This window comes from Myripristis murdjan, chromosome 3, assembly GCF_902150065.1.
Source record: "Myripristis murdjan chromosome 3, fMyrMur1.1, whole genome shotgun sequence".
NCBI classification, from domain to species: Eukaryota; Metazoa; Chordata; class Actinopteri; order Holocentriformes; family Holocentridae; genus Myripristis; species Myripristis murdjan.
The window spans coordinates 32,187,895-32,203,196 of NC_043982.1; the positions used below are offsets into that span (position 1 = coordinate 32,187,895).

A 15,302-nucleotide genomic window follows, 5' to 3' on the forward strand; every position below is an offset into this window, starting at 1 on the left:
GATTTAAGAAAATAACTGATTGATCTGATGGAGGAGCTGTTATTAAACAAAACTTTAGACAGTACTTTAATCGATGTAGAATTTTGTCACTGTGTTCTGGAAGCCTGAACAGAGGCGCATGCACACACACACACGTACAAACCACTGGTGCGATTTTCACATTGATGGGAATTGCTGCCGCATGTCTCAATCTGTGTAGCATTTTGAAAAACTAAAGCATGTCAGCCTGTTGTTTCTGAAATGTTTAAACTTCCTCTAAAAGTCTTAGTTATTTCTTAAGTAAATGTCCCCTATTTAAAGCAGTGGAGCCTGGCTAAATAAGTGTCTTTACAGTTTGGATAAGTGGGTTGTGCATCAAATCAGATTTGAGTTCAGGGTGAAATGGCACGAAAGCGAAGGTTGAAGATTTGGATTCATTGAGCTGAAAAGACAATTCTTGATGTGTTCATATGTCCATGACAGATTAAACAAATTCTCATTTGTAATTTTTTAAGTATTAGTCAAGTGTATCATCAGCTGAGTAAACTCAGCTTTTCATGTTTAGACCCTGTGCAACGGTGATATTGGTAAAATGATCTTCAATATTTACTTCCTTGTGGCTGTAGCAATAATGTCAGCCAGCTTTAATTTTAGACTATAAAGGGTACCTGCATCTCACAAAGAAATCATGTTAGGATATGTTCACTGTAAATGCTTATTAAACCTGTTCACATGATATTTAACACAACTGAGTGCACTGGAGGAGTTCATACAAAACTGTGCAGACACAAGCTATAAAAGTAAAAGAACATCTGTTTGTGTGTGTGTGTGTGTGTGTGTGTGGTGTAAACAGGAATAATATAAATGCTTGGTTAATGTGGGAAGGATTGAGCATCATTACATAATATTGCAATACTACCAGCTGGCGTTCATGCTAAATTCCAAATTATACTTCAATGTTTATCCTTACATGATCTGGCAGCTCCCCCTTGTGGTCGTTTGTGGTTACAACATACCAAGTGTGGATGTTTTGTCTATAATTCTGTCAGAAATGTGTGTAGATGGTTTTCACAATGGTCAGATGACCTTGTTGCTCTCATTTCTCATCAACCTTTTTGCTCTCACCATATTTGAATACCAAATTTCATCACCTAACATTTAATACATGAATATACATGAACTGGAAGGAGGAAGACAAGGCCAGCTACAGACTTATTGAAGTGGATTTTTTCAATGACAGTCAAATATACATACTACTTTAAATTCTTATAATTCAGTAGGAAGCCCTTTAAATGAAACCTGAAGCTCCAACTCATCCAACTCCAACTCAGGGCCAATTTGCACTTATTTTTGCCAGCTGAGAGTATAGCAATTTGCTCAAATGACAAACAGCTGTGCTGATCTACCTCTTAGTGTTTGGAGTTTAGATATAGAAGTCTGTGCTTCCTGTTTCAACAGGAGAGTTTGGGCTCATTTGCTAACTTAGTTTGTTGCTTTTCACTGAGACAAAAAAGCTCAGCAATGATCCCTCTAGATTGTTTAAGGTAAATTGTAAAGTGACATTTTAATTAGTAGTTATCTGATTATTCTCTGGACTCTATGAACTTAAGTTATACTGTCATTTACTCTGCAGGCTTTGTTTGCTTGGCATGTGGCTGGTGGTTGGTGGTGTAAATTGTGAGAATACCCAGAGAGGTAACAGGAATGATCTCTTATAATCATACAGCCTTTTATTATGTCAGCAGGCTTAATATCTCAACTGTTTTATTTGGGATTGAGGATGAACTGTTGGTTATGCAGTGATATCACTTAAAAAATATATATTTTTACAGGTTATGTTCTTCGTGTCCAGACAGGAAGGACTCCAGTGGAAGTCCGCAATGACAAAAGTGACTACAAAAGATGGAACGAACCATCTAGTTCCAGAGGTCCTACAGGTGGTTACAAGACATTAAGTCTGTACAAAGGAGAAGATAACCATATCTATCCTGGTGAGGAAGGACATCACTCCACTGACTCTGTCAGCACAAATTCAAAGTCTTAATCCCTCTTCTATTATACCTGAAACACAAATTGGAAACATTCCAAAAAGCCCAATTGTAAACCAAGTCAACCATTTTCAGTCTGACCTCATGTCTGCTCCTATTATACGAGGAAGAAATGCAGTGGCATACAACCCCTCGGAAAGTGCTTTTCCTGACAGCAAGAGGATTCACCATGCAAGCAATGAGGCTGGATTTTCCACTGGTGCAATTCAATCTCCATTAAGTTCCAGTCACCAAACGAAGTGGACAGAAGGTCTTTCACTCGCTCCAGTAGACTTTGGATCCAACAGAGTAAAGCCCCTCATCTATTCAAGCAGCAGTACAAGAGCAAAAGGCCCAAATATTCAAGATATCATACCCAGTCTGAATTCTGTGTCTCACAGGGCCAATATGAAAATTGTCTCCCCACGCCAACACAGCAGACTCAGTCAAGAGTCACATTTTCCAACCAGAAATTGGGTGAGTGGATATCACACTGGTTCTGTTTTCCAAAGTGGCAGCAAACCAGGCAACTTTGAACACAATGGCTTTAATGACGACAGTGCCAAGAATTCCCAGTCAACAGATTTAAATCCTGTCAACATGAAGGCAGACACCATCATAGAGGAACATATCACCTCCAGCAATGCCGAAGGTGTAAGAGGCAAGCATAGATCTCATCCTATATGGAGTCGCAGGGACTATGGCACTGATCTGACCTCTGATGTAAGGGGATATGCCCAGGTTGGCCGGCTCAAGCCCAATTTCAAAGCTCAGCACCACTCTAGTTCTGCTCCAGAGAGGAAGTTTTTGATGCCAAGCTTTCAGTCTGTAAGACATAATCAGGATTATGGCCCTCATTCAAGGAAACTATTGTTTGGACGTGGTGGTCAAGCCCCAAGGCAAAGACAGCCAAACCATAAGGACACATCAAATGGCACGGACAAGTACAGTCCCAGAGTACTCAAATCTGGTAAGTGGCGTTTTCAATCCACAGCCAGCCCAAGGAGCCTAGTCCAAGGTAAATTCAGACCTTTCCAAAGAGTCCACCTGTTTGGAGACTCTTATACTGGTCGCACCAGGCTGTCAGATGCTGAAATGGGTCCAGGCTATGTAGCTGCAATAACATCTTCATCCCACGGTCTTAATTTGACCTCCCGAGATATTAGTTCAACAGTCAAGCCTTCAGTCACTGCAGAAATGAGCACTACCTCACCCAGTTTAACCTCTATGCTGACCAAGAGTCCACATGCAGAGCTTTTACCCCAAACATCAGTGAACCTTCATGAGGGCCAGCCTCGAGGTGAAGCGGGTGTTGCTCCTCTTTTGGAACAAAACAAAATGTTACTGGTCACTCCTCCAATGCCACAACCAGAAACTGACATTGAAGAGAATGGCCAAGATGACACAGTTGTAAGCCCCATGGAAATAGAGGGGTCTGGAGTTTTTACAGACCCTGCTGCTGCTGCTCCTGTAAATATCAGTAAAAGTAGTGAAAACACCAGCAAGAGGTAAGCCTTTGGTGCTATATGTCGATAACATTTTGAAGATTTATGCTATTATGTATTTGCATATCTAATTGTAAGTATGGTGCTTGTTTACAGGTGACCAGCAGTGGAAACCTATCAGACCCATGCCAGGTAATGCAGGACTATCAAGGTTGTGGTGGTGAAATGACTTTGAAAGTGGCTCAGTAAAATGTGATGGTCTTTTCCTCCAGATTTTTAACACATTTGAAAATCAGCCCCTTGTGCTGCAGTGGTCTGACTTTGAATAAATTCTTAAAACCCTTTCCCTGTTTATTGTCACCTCATCTTTAAGGTGTGATTACTGAGGTTGAGCTGATCTATCAAACTGGAGGTGAAACAGAAGTTCAACATAATGGATGTCATGACTGCTTTTTTCTTGGCTGTTTTTTTTTTTTTTTTATGAAGCTGTTTTTTCTACTAGGCAAACAGCTACAACTTGCTCAACAGAGATGACTCTTCACACTTTTGCTTGCACTTCAACTCGTAATAAGTCTGCCAGCCAAATAGCTGACAAACTGACATTTGCACTCGAGTCTTGCCAAATAGACTCGGCTTTCTATTCCACCTGACACAAAGTAGTATAGTATATCGTCACTCTGCTTGAAATACTGTTTACTTAACTATTGGTAGCTGAGTAAACGGTACTACTGTTTCTCTTTCAGATAGATGGACCACTACATTATTGATCCTGGAGGAAAATTAGGGTATGCAGTAGCCCAGTACAATAAATATACACAATATGATAAATACACTCAGTCCAAATTAGAAATGCACACCATGTCACAATGGAAATAGAGGGGAAAATGCTTACAGTTAAAAATTACAGGATTAATTGCCTATAATCCTGAAAATGAACCTGTACAGAAGAAAAACACAAGGAAAATCATACCACAGTAAAAACAGTATGGAGAGGTGAGTGCAGTATAGCTATACATAAACAAGGCACTGTTGAGTTAGAAAATTGATGCAATAGAAGAATAATGCAGTAGATAAATAATTCCATGATACAGAAACAGTGTGCAGAGACAGTGCACAAAGTGATCCAGTAGCAAGATAAACAGTAAGCAGGTATGAAGTGAGTATGTCCAATAGAGAATCAGAATCAGAAATACTTTATTGATCCCTGAGGGTAAATTGTGTAAGAGTAAAGGTAAAAGTAAAGTGATTAAGCTGTTAAAAGAAGTGCCTGACAATAAAAGTGAAAACAACGTTCAGTGACAGTTAATAGGTGATTAAAACGTCGACAAAGTGATGGAGTGACTTCCAACAACCCTAACTCTTCCACCTATCCAACTTTATCAGAGCAATGTCACCGAGCGACATCTAGTGGTCGTTGCTCGGAAGCGCCACTTCTCCGTCCTGACGTAATCAAGCCGGAAGTCGGTCGAAATCAAGGCGACATCATGGCGGAATACACAAACCCACGTGAGTACAGCAAATATCAAGCATGAAGCAATGAAAAAAGATGGCGTTAACCATGCAAACTCTGCTTTGAATGGTGCTATTTTTACCTTTACGTGTAGATAATATTCGCGCTTAAGGCGCTTAAGATAAGATCTTAAGCGCCTTGTGCGAAGTGTGAGCAGGTTTTAGTTATAACGGTGGAGCTGCTAGTACCGCTAATGCATCTCATGGACTTAGACCAGGGAGAGAAACTTCATATTAACTTTAATTATCACAACGATTGGTTGACGTCAGCATAACGATACTCCTATGCTGATCGTGGCTTCGTGACTGTGATTTTTTTTTTTTTTTTTTTACAGAGGGTGGCGCAGCGGCTGAGAGAGCTGATGATGCGGCTGATGAGATGCCAGAGCTCTCGGACAGTGACGATGATGATGATGAGCAGCAGTGGCAGTCGATGGAGGAAGACAGCTCAGAAGACAGACAGGCAGTTCCCTGTCTGTTCTGTGACAGGTGAGAAGAGTCTCATGCTAATGAAGGGTGTTTTCGCTCTTTTTCATCATTCCTGGCTGTAAGTGATGCTCCAGCTCAAATGAAACATGCATACAAACGGTTATTACTCTACAATCCATCCAAAATGTGTGTCACGAAAAACTCTCTAGTTGTGCTGTACATTAACAAAGTACAGGTCATCAAAATAATAAAAAAGCTCATGGAAATGTAAAAGTTGTGTTTTGCATCACATCACTCTACTCGATGACTTGATCAATTGTGACATTTTCGACTCAAGAAAAATACACACCTCAGTGTTCTTTAATAGTATTCCTGAGCAGGTGTCTTGTTAGGAATAATGTGCCTGTGACCCAGCTCCAATTAATGGACACATTAGTATGGCCTACAGGGTTTTTTGTGTCATCCGACCAGCAAGTAGCCAGCTGTCATAACCAAACTGTCAGCAGGAGTTTCCTCTTCAGAGTTTACAAGAAGTACAAATTTTATATTTGTAGTTCTGGAGAATTCATCCAACCTGCGTGGAAACAAGAGCAGAGTGGAGTAAAATTAAAAGATATCAATAAATCTGCCCGTGAGGAGGCATTTTAGTCCAGGGGTGCTGTGCCAGCTAGAGCTTCTGGGTTGCAAGTTAACTCTTTCTCCCTACAACAGCTTCATTCGCTGACTGGACTGTAATAAAAAATGTCAGCATTGAGAAACGGCTAGATTACACTCATACATAAAATGCAGACTTATATTGCACATCAACATGAATAGCATTGCTTTTGCCCATTTTCTGCTAAAGTCTTTAATTGCTTGCATGTTATTTTCCAGGTTGCTTAACTCTGTACCGAACACACTACAGCACTGCTCAGCTGATCACCACGTCAACCTTGTAGATGTGATAAGAACACACAGTAAGTAGTCACGAACGTGCTTTATGCTTTGCACAAAAGTACCAGAGGATTCCTGTTGTCGAGAAAATGAAAGGCTCTCAAATGGATGTGCTTCCTTTCCTCATTAGATTTGGATGACTACGGATACATAAAGATGATCAACTTTATACGGGCCACAGTAAGTTTGTTCTTTCTCATTCATGTATTTTAGAAATTAAAATTGGACCTGACTTGCTTACTGTGTGACTGTAAATGTCAATGTGTAAATGTCGCTAAATCTAAAAAAAAAAAAAAAAAAATCCAGTAATTTAGAGTCAACAGTAAACATTTTGCACACCTTGCACACTGTAAATATATTTTTATCTTGATTTTTATATTTGTAAATTCATACAATATGTAGGCAAAATTCAATTTTTCTCTGTTTTAGTTTTCACTCAGGTCTGTTTATTTCCTTCCTTTGCTTCCCTTTACTCACCCATATTCATATCTATTGTTATGTACTCTTTTTTTGCTCCCACTGTGGTACAATATTGCCATCGGTATCATTGAGATTTACAAAAATAAAAAGAAAAAAGGAAAAAAACAATTAGTGCGACATAGGGAATTTTTTTCTACAAATCTCAGAAACCCCTCTGTGTTTCCAGAAGTGTGACGCGTCAAGCCTGACAGGGCTACCGGATGCTGCCCTGCCCTGGGAGAGTGAAGACTTCCTGCGGCCGGTCCTGCAGGACGACCCTCTGCTGCAGACAGGTACAGGATCTCTGCTGAGCGACATCATTCCACGTGCCGTTTGTGCACGGACTTGGGGGGGGTCCGGTCGGGGGTTCCAGTCGGGCTGCACGGCCTGGTCTGGAATGTCTAAGGTGCATACTGGTCTAAGGTCTAAGGTGGTCTAAGGTGCATACTGTGTGAATATGACATCAAATCCTAGACTACGAATCTGGCCTGGGATGTTTGTTGCATCTCTCTCTCCTAGTCTTTTTGTCTCTCTGCTTCTATACCTGAAGATAAAAATGACAAAGCACAATCTCTAGGAAAGCCAAAATAGGGTGGATTTGTCACTTCTCTGGAGACCTTATGTCTAACTTTAATCCTACAGGTGGTGAAAAACGTTGTTTAGTGACTTGTTTTGATGAACATTTGGCCTTGGTGTTTTGCCCTCAAGTAAAAACCAGAAGTTAGGGAGACTCATTTGGAAATATGACCTGCTGGAGGAACTAAACTCAGTCTGATTTCACACATTGGTGCTTTTGTGTGTCACTGACCTCAGCTCTTACTCTTCAGCCCATTTTATTTGTGTCTTGGTCTATCACTCTGCTCTTTCTGTCAGACCCTGAGGAGCTGTGTGGCAGTGAAGGGTCGGCGCCATGGGCAGGCCCTTCGTCCCGGGATGCTCTGCAGAGAATGCTGGCTGCTGAGGAAAGAGCCTGTCGCTCAGAGGAGGCACTGACCAGGGCCATGGATGACCTGCACAGACTCAAGTGAGTGAACTTTGTTTGATACAACAGCTTTTCTGGTTTACGTTTTCTTAAAACTATTTTTTTTCTTCTTCTTATTTGGTGGAGTTTGTACTGGATTCAAGCATATGCCTGCTCCTGCACCACCATGCTGGTGCCAGTAGGGGGAAACAGTGAACCCAGTATCAAGGTAGCATCAACTACACGGTGCAAGAAGTTTGGAGGAAAGGAAGAGGAAAACGAGAGAAGGGAAAATTCCACTGCAGCATAGAGGTTAAAGTGAGCAGGGGAGGTGGGGGGGCAATAAGGGAAAAATACAGAAAGTGAGAGCGGGGGAAAAAGAGGAGGGGTGCGAACAGAGTGAGAGAGATGAATGCCTCCCATCCCCTCCATTTACTGCTATGTCCTGCATGAAGGTTGTGTGTGCTTTCTGTTCGGTGTGTTTCCATCATGTCCTAGTGTGAGATGAGATGTTAAAAGCAGATCAATGTGGTGTTTTTCCAGGCTCCTGGCCCAGGGTTTGGTGCTTAATACAGAAAGCAGCAGGGGATCGGGGAACCTGGGCGCTGTAGCAGAGCTCAGAGAGGACGAGGATGAGGCCTACTTCAGCTCCTATGGTCATTACGGCATCCACGAGGAGATGCTGAAGGTCTGACTCACACACACTCACATTAAGTGCCACCGGCCCGCTGGTCTCAACACACTCTTATGAATCACTTCCCCCAGGCACAGAAGTCTCTGCAGAGCGAAGGCGGGTTCATCAGTGTGCGCCTTGGCTGAAAGATTTGATGTAGCACGCAAATGAAAATGATCATCTTTATGCATACATTGATATTGAGTACAAGACACTTTCTCAAAGTGATAAATCAGCAATAATGTGGTAAGCTCTCATGTGAAACCCCAGCACTGCTTCTGCATAGTGGATGTCGGAGATGTAGAAATGTTTTTTTTTTTTTTCCCACTATTGAAGCGCTGAAAGCCCCAAGTGTCAGCGATCAAGGAGAGGGGGTGGGTGGTCAGCTCTCTCCTCCCTTTCTGTTCTACTTACCGCAGTGCTTAGACATATTCCTTTTGCCCATCCTGATTGGTGCTAAGCGCTGTTAAGTTTTGCGTCGTGTGTATGCGTCAGACTGTAAACTCCATCCCAGCCTCAGGGGGGTGGGACACGTGAGAGGTTTGCGGTAGGACATCGTCAACTCTTTTCATGGGCTGCCATAAGTGCATCACAGTTGACGCACTGTGTGTATGAGACAGTACGAGAAAGGAGGAGGGGGTCACGTTTTTTGAGTGGCCTCTTTTACTTCTTTGTCACTTCAGTTTAAAGTGAATCAAACAGTCTGTTACTACTAGTGTATGCCTAGTAGCCTTCTTTTGTGAAGCTGGCTCCTGTTTGGTTTACATGGTTGTTTGTTTCTGTACACTTTGCTGTACTGAATAGAGGTGTACTGATACATGGGGTGGCTGACGTATCAGACAGATATCGAAGTAATAATAATCAGATATTGGTTAAATCAGCCATCCGCCACTGATAAGGTGGAGGTGAGGATATATTTCAGTCAATAAAGCCAGCCTCAACTTGCTTTAAGGAGCTAATGCTCCTCAGAATTTTATTAATCTGGGTTTCAGTGGAGAGTTTTAGCAATGGTCTAAATGCAGTTTGGCATTTTTCCATCCTGACAAAAAATGAAAGTTTGGGTGAAACCCTGAATCTTTGTCAATTTTTGGAATTTTAGACTTAAAAACAATCAAAGATGAATTTGGAACAAATATCGTTTATTTGCCAAAAGATTTTCCATGCTTTTTTGTGTTAATTAATTACTTAATTAATTAATTAATCAATTAATTTATGCATTCATTCATTTGTTTATTTTCAGACAGTTTCCCCATGGAAGAGGTTTGGGGTTTGTGGGTGGATTTGATTGACAGATTAATTAGCAAGTCCCGGCCAGATCTCAACTAGAAAATGACCAGGGTCTGTTCGAATTGGATTTATCCATTTGATTTGTTCTTAAATCTCTGAAATCAAAAGGCCAAAAATCTCCCACAGATTACTGATGAGAAAAAGAAAATCCATTATAATGATGTTATTTTATTCTCCAAAGAGAAAGTATTACATGCCACACTCTCAATATAATACTGACATGATGCAAGGCATTCCCCCTCTGCTGGTAGAAAGGTAGCTCTGCTCTTAAAGCAGTCTGGCAACTATAAAATAACTTTCTACTGTTATGGTCTCCTCCAGAGGAATAAAATTATATGGCCAGTGCTGGACAAGTCCTTACGTAATAATATACGCATCCGATTCTGAACTTCCAAGTAGCCAGAAATGACTGGACCCTGGACTTATGTGACCTCTAGTAAATACGGCTGTATGTATTCATTTATTTGTTTAGATCCCATAGATTTACATGTTTTCCGGTATTTTTATAATGATTTCAGACAGCTACAGCCGTGTAGAATAATTCAGTTCCATTTGTTCTCAAATTTATTATTATTCTCTTCACAGGATAAGGTGCGCACAGAGAGTTACCGTGACTTTATGTACCGCAATCCAGAGGTGTTCAAAGACAAGGTGAGATGGACAGAATATATGCAAACAAATAAATGTGTGTGTGTGTGTGTGTGTGTGAGAGAGAGAGAGAGAGAGAGAGAGAGAGCAGCTTAACTGATTTAATGTATAGCCAAGCCTATAAACAGGAATGAGCATGTGTGTTTTGGCGGAAAGGCATTAATAAGGTAATTGCGTCAGATTTAAAACACAGTGTGACTTTATTAGGTGCCATAGCGCCTTCTGGATGTCGACTGCAGGTTGCTGATAACAGTCGCATGCTATCCACCACCAACCCTGTAACAGCTACCCACCCCCCTACTGCTGTCAGTTGGAGAAGGCAGTGGCCTGTATCATGACCATCCATTATATGGCCGACTGCTGGTTGATGCTAGGATGAGACTATAGAGGAGGGAGGCAGGTTGTGTTCTCTTGATGGGAATGTACATTATCCCTGTCAGAGGGAAGGGGCTGGTGGACAGGGAGGTGTCACCTTGTACGCTACAGTGTACCAAGCAGCATATTTTTGTTTCACTAATGTAGAGTAAGGGGAGGAATTAAAGGATGGTTAAGGACACATTGATATGGCTGACGAGAGAGAATGATGTAAAGATGGAAAAGAAGTGGTGTGTGAAGATAGTAAAAAAAATATGAAGAAAGGGATTGGTGGGCAGATGGGAGTGTTATCACCGTCGCTATGTCCGAAGTGTCTTGATGACCCTCTACGACCCTTTAAAGGCATCAGTATACTTACAGTGAAGTCGAACTTGCCCCAGATAGAAACACAGTGCTGCATACAGATGCACACTCTGCAGCAAGTGCACACTTGCTGCAGCTTCATATTGTTTGTTTACATTCCACAGCAGCGGTGGCACATGTTACAGTGGCAGAAACTATGAACAACAAAAAACATGGCCGCAGGGAAAGACTGACAAAGACCGCTGAGTGAATAGGAGGAGGTAGTAGAGGTTTGAAGGATAGATGGTGCAGAGATTCTCTAAAAAAAAAAAAAAACTCAGTAAGCTGAAACTGAACCTTGCATTTAGAAGAGTTGACCAAGCAAAATTATCATGGAGATGGAAACCACAGAAAGACATTTGGTAGATTGTTGAACACTCCTCTAACTTGCAAACTGCAGCCTCGGTTTATGTTTGTTTCTCTTTTGTTATCAAGGTTTGATTTTCTGACAAAATAACACATCAGTACAGTGTGGTCTTGCAGCTGTCCCAATGTTTGACTTTCCCACCAGCACATGAATGTAGCATAAAATTTATGAGTAATAAATGATAATTGCCTATTGGTTGAAATCCCAAATCTGGATTATCACCACAGTGTAATCAGCTGACCCTTGGATGAAGGGTGATGTGTCCAAAATTTTGTCAAATTCATTTGTAAGTGTTTGAGATATCTTGCTAACAGACAAATGTGGGTAAAATCAAGCTCCCACCAGCTCTCCTGGAGAAGTTAATGAACCAGCAGAAGATGGAGACTCTTCCACAGAAGGCAACAAGCCAATTGTAATATTTCAGACCAATGGCAGACGGTCACACAGTGGGAGCTGTTGTGTGAAAAAGCCAAACAAACCTACCAGAATTTGTTTTCACAGCAAGTATACCTGTAAAGTGATCAACTTTTAATTTATTTGTATCAAATTAATTGCTGCCAAAACAGGATGATGTAGGCTTATGGCAATAATTTATGAATGTATACTAATTCATCAGTACACTACCTGAATTACTGAACACCAAATGCGGGGCCGTCTTTAACTACGCACTGAGCTGCCAAGAAAGGTCCAAGCTTTAATGAACATGCCAAGATGGCACACGCACAGGCACACACACACACACACACACGCACACACACCTATATACATACCATTGCAACTTTATGTTGTTGTCTGTGGTGGTTTTTATTGTTTGTCCACCATCTGTATCTTGTGTTCACTTGGTGTAATTTATTTGTCCCCTATGTCACTTAATTTCACCAATACAAAAAAAAAAAAAAAAAAACATGCCAAGATGGAAACAGGGGTAAACAGCGTTTGCATTCTTACCCAGATGTGGGTTGTATTAAGCTCCCTTTATGCTCCTGTTAAGGTGAAGCTAATTATCCCAAATAATTTTCCATGCAATATATTGGGGATGAATGAGATTCTCGTCATCAGCTCGTCAGCTGATGTCTTGTCCTCAGGTGACACTCCTCCTCCTAATGAATAAACTTACATCATCATCCTCCGGGTCAGCATCAGGTCTCAATCTTAATTGCTTAAATAATGCTGCCACTCAATATGGTCATACACACACACACACACACACACACTGATCATGATGACATGGAAGCAAAGTCATTTACGATTTAAAACATCATATCTATATGTGGACTTTCTGTTATGACCTTATGATGATGTCTCTAGGTGCGTCTATAAGCATGTGGTATTTATTTGGCATAAATATGCATATGGAAACAAAATGTTCAGTTATGGAGTTTTAAAATATTCTTATGCATTTAATTCTGTATGTCTCTACCCTCTGTGCTGCAGGTGGTGTTAGATGTGGGCTGTGGGACTGGCATACTGTCCATGTTTGCTGCTAAAGCTGGAGCCAAGAAGGTTATAGGAGTGGACCAATCAGAAATCATTTATCAGGCCATGGACATAGTAAGGTGAGACAAACACATATTCGGGCTGTCACTATTTCCTGTAATGCCTTTTTAAAACCCTGAAAACCCCGTCATTAAGAAATGTCTTTGAATTCAGCGTTTCCATGACATTCACTCAACAGTGGTGCAGCAGCGCTGCTGGGAGTGGCATTGCTGTAAACTTTGGTATGTGCAAACATTTGCCAGAAAAAGACAAAAACTGAAAAAAAGATTGATTGATTAGATCTGACAGTGGAAGAAAGGGGCAACTTTTCCTTTAGTGTGTGTGTGTTTGTATGTGTGTTGATATAAGTGTGTCCATTCATCTGGCTCATCGAAATATAATTTCCTGCCTTCAACAGTTAGATTCACTGATGTGAGTTTAAGTGTTTCCTGGCCAGTTTGCCTCGACTGTGGTGAATGAGCCCGCTTCTCTGCCATAGCGTTGACGAGACCCCTTCCCATGTGTTTGCAGTAGCATGGGATTGTGGGAGTAGAGGTCTGTGTGACCTCCAGCCACCTTTCATTTGTTTCAGCTGGTTGACTTCAATAGAGCCGCTGTCAGTCGCTGTGGCTGTAATACACATAATTTATACCCGAAGTCTGACTGATTCACCCCTCGCCTCTGCTCCCCCGCGGTAACTGCAGTGTGAGACCTGCAGTCAGTCAAATACACACATGCACAGTAGCCCCCCACCCCCCACTGATACTTTTAATACAGTTCTCAGTGAAATTTCAGGTGCTGTATGTTTCCATTCCTCTAGCAGACAGTGGTCCACAGTTGAGCACATCACCTCCACCAGTCTCCCTACATTTACCTGCATCGGCTGCTTCCATTACACCCCTTACTTCAAAATGTATTTTTGAGTTACGGGCCATTATGACCGTTATTATTATCATTATGTAAGAGGGTGTCATATAAGCAAGACAACGGGATTGCTGAAGAAAGGACGTTTTAATTTTACAGCCCACTGACTCGCTGTCGGAGTGTGTGTTGGCATGCTGGTCGTGTCTTAGGTTTCCCAGCAGCAAAGATTCAATGAATGAGAGGGGTTGTAACGCTACCCTCTTACACACACACACACACACACACACACACACACACACACACACACATGCACACAAGCATACATATACCTACATAAACATGGCCCTTAGGTCCTTTAGTTCTGCCGTTCCCCTGCCTTGTAATTTTACAACTCTTATTTCTGTGTGTGTGTGCGTGTGCGCGCGTGTGTGTGCGTGTCTGCCTGTGTGCATCCGTCACTTGCTCTTGATGTTAATATAAGGATGGTAATTAAAGTGGCTCCTGTTGGTTAAGCAGGAGCATCCATCTCCTGTCTCCACTCTGTCGCCAAAGTTTAAATGAAAAGCTGGACGTGACTTCCTTCCTTCACAGTCACTTCCTTAATGGATAAGCTCTAAATACTTTTTTAAAATGGTTTGTGCAAATGGGTGGAATTGATTGATTATCCAATAGAATGCCTTGATTTTAGGCAACTGAGTGGAAAAAAAAAATCAGTAGTGAAATTTAATTTTTGATTACGAGAAGGGGCATACGCGCTCAAATTATTGAAAAAAAAAAAACAAAAAAAACTTCCTTGTATGGCAAAGGCCACAATTCTCTAAAAGGATGGTAGTTTATTGTAAAGATAGGTTACCTATGATGAAACACAATCTCTTACTCCCTGTCACACACACACACACACACACACACAAAAACACACACACACACACATGCGTGCCTGTGAAGACACACAGATAGAGACTCTGTCTCTGGAGTCCTGACATTGTCCTCTAAATTACCCCAATAATGAGATTACAGTGTTTCCCTCTTGTGAAAAGGGAGGAGGGGGGCTCTGGGAGAAGGTGATAGCAGCAGGAGCAGAGCAGGAGAGAGGAGAGACAGTTCAAGATAAGGATCGCTGCTACAGAAATGCACTCTAGGCTGTGAGTAATTGTTCTGTCCTCAGTAACATTAGCTGTCATGATAATGGAATATTCACAGAGATTGATACCCAGACTGGCCAGTCAGAAAGGAAGGATCATTTAGGCAGGTTTGATCTTGTATTCCCTGCTGGCTCTTGACACTGTTATAAGCAACCAGGGCTGGAAAGTCAGGAAATGTATGGCAAAAAAAAAATTGCGTTTGGAAATTACACAAAAAGTTTGTAACAGGATAGTGAATATTGTTGTTTTTGCTCTATAAATTGCAGTATGCATGTTGTGTTTTTAGAAGCCTGTTGTCTCACATATTCTGATATTTTACAAATAATCTTTATCTGAAGAGTGATATAGCAGAGCCGAGGTGGTAAGTTAATCAGCTTGGTTGTGCT

General features: G+C 41.5%; 2 protein-coding genes across 5 annotated transcripts in view; both read left to right on the top strand.

Annotated features, from left to right (window-relative positions):
* Positions 1–1,376: 1,376 nt before the first annotated feature.
* Positions 1,377–3,795, top strand: LOC115379162 (uncharacterized). 2 transcript variants are annotated; one of them, XM_030079885.1, is made up of 4 exons: positions 1,377–1,523; positions 1,613–1,674; positions 1,812–3,514; positions 3,608–3,795. In XM_030079885.1, the coding sequence occupies exons 3-4, from the start codon at positions 2,112–2,114 to the stop codon at positions 3,609–3,611; spliced, it is 1,407 nt and encodes a 468-aa protein (XP_029935745.1). In that variant the 5' UTR covers positions 1,377–1,523; positions 1,613–1,674; positions 1,812–2,111; the 3' UTR covers positions 3,612–3,795. The 2 variants fall into 2 exon arrangements, with proteins under 2 accessions (XP_029935745.1, XP_029935753.1); XM_030079893.1 differs by having other exon boundaries at positions 1,832–3,514.
* A 1,033-nt stretch (positions 3,796–4,828) lies between these two features.
* The window catches only part of prmt3 (protein arginine methyltransferase 3), a 56,736-nt gene continuing 46,262 nt past the window's right edge, over positions 4,829–15,302 (top strand). The window contains exons 1-9 of one of the 3 annotated variants that reach the window (XM_030079875.1): positions 4,829–4,957; positions 5,296–5,449; positions 6,263–6,345; positions 6,453–6,502; positions 6,969–7,074; positions 7,655–7,805; positions 8,286–8,430; positions 10,288–10,353; positions 12,869–12,990. In XM_030079875.1, the coding sequence (XP_029935735.1) occupies positions 4,936–4,957; positions 5,296–5,449; positions 6,263–6,345; positions 6,453–6,502; positions 6,969–7,074; positions 7,655–7,805; positions 8,286–8,430; positions 10,288–10,353; positions 12,869–12,990 (899 nt within the window). In that variant the 5' untranslated portion in view covers positions 4,829–4,935. The other 2 variants (XM_030079858.1, XM_030079867.1) reach the window with 2 other exon arrangements.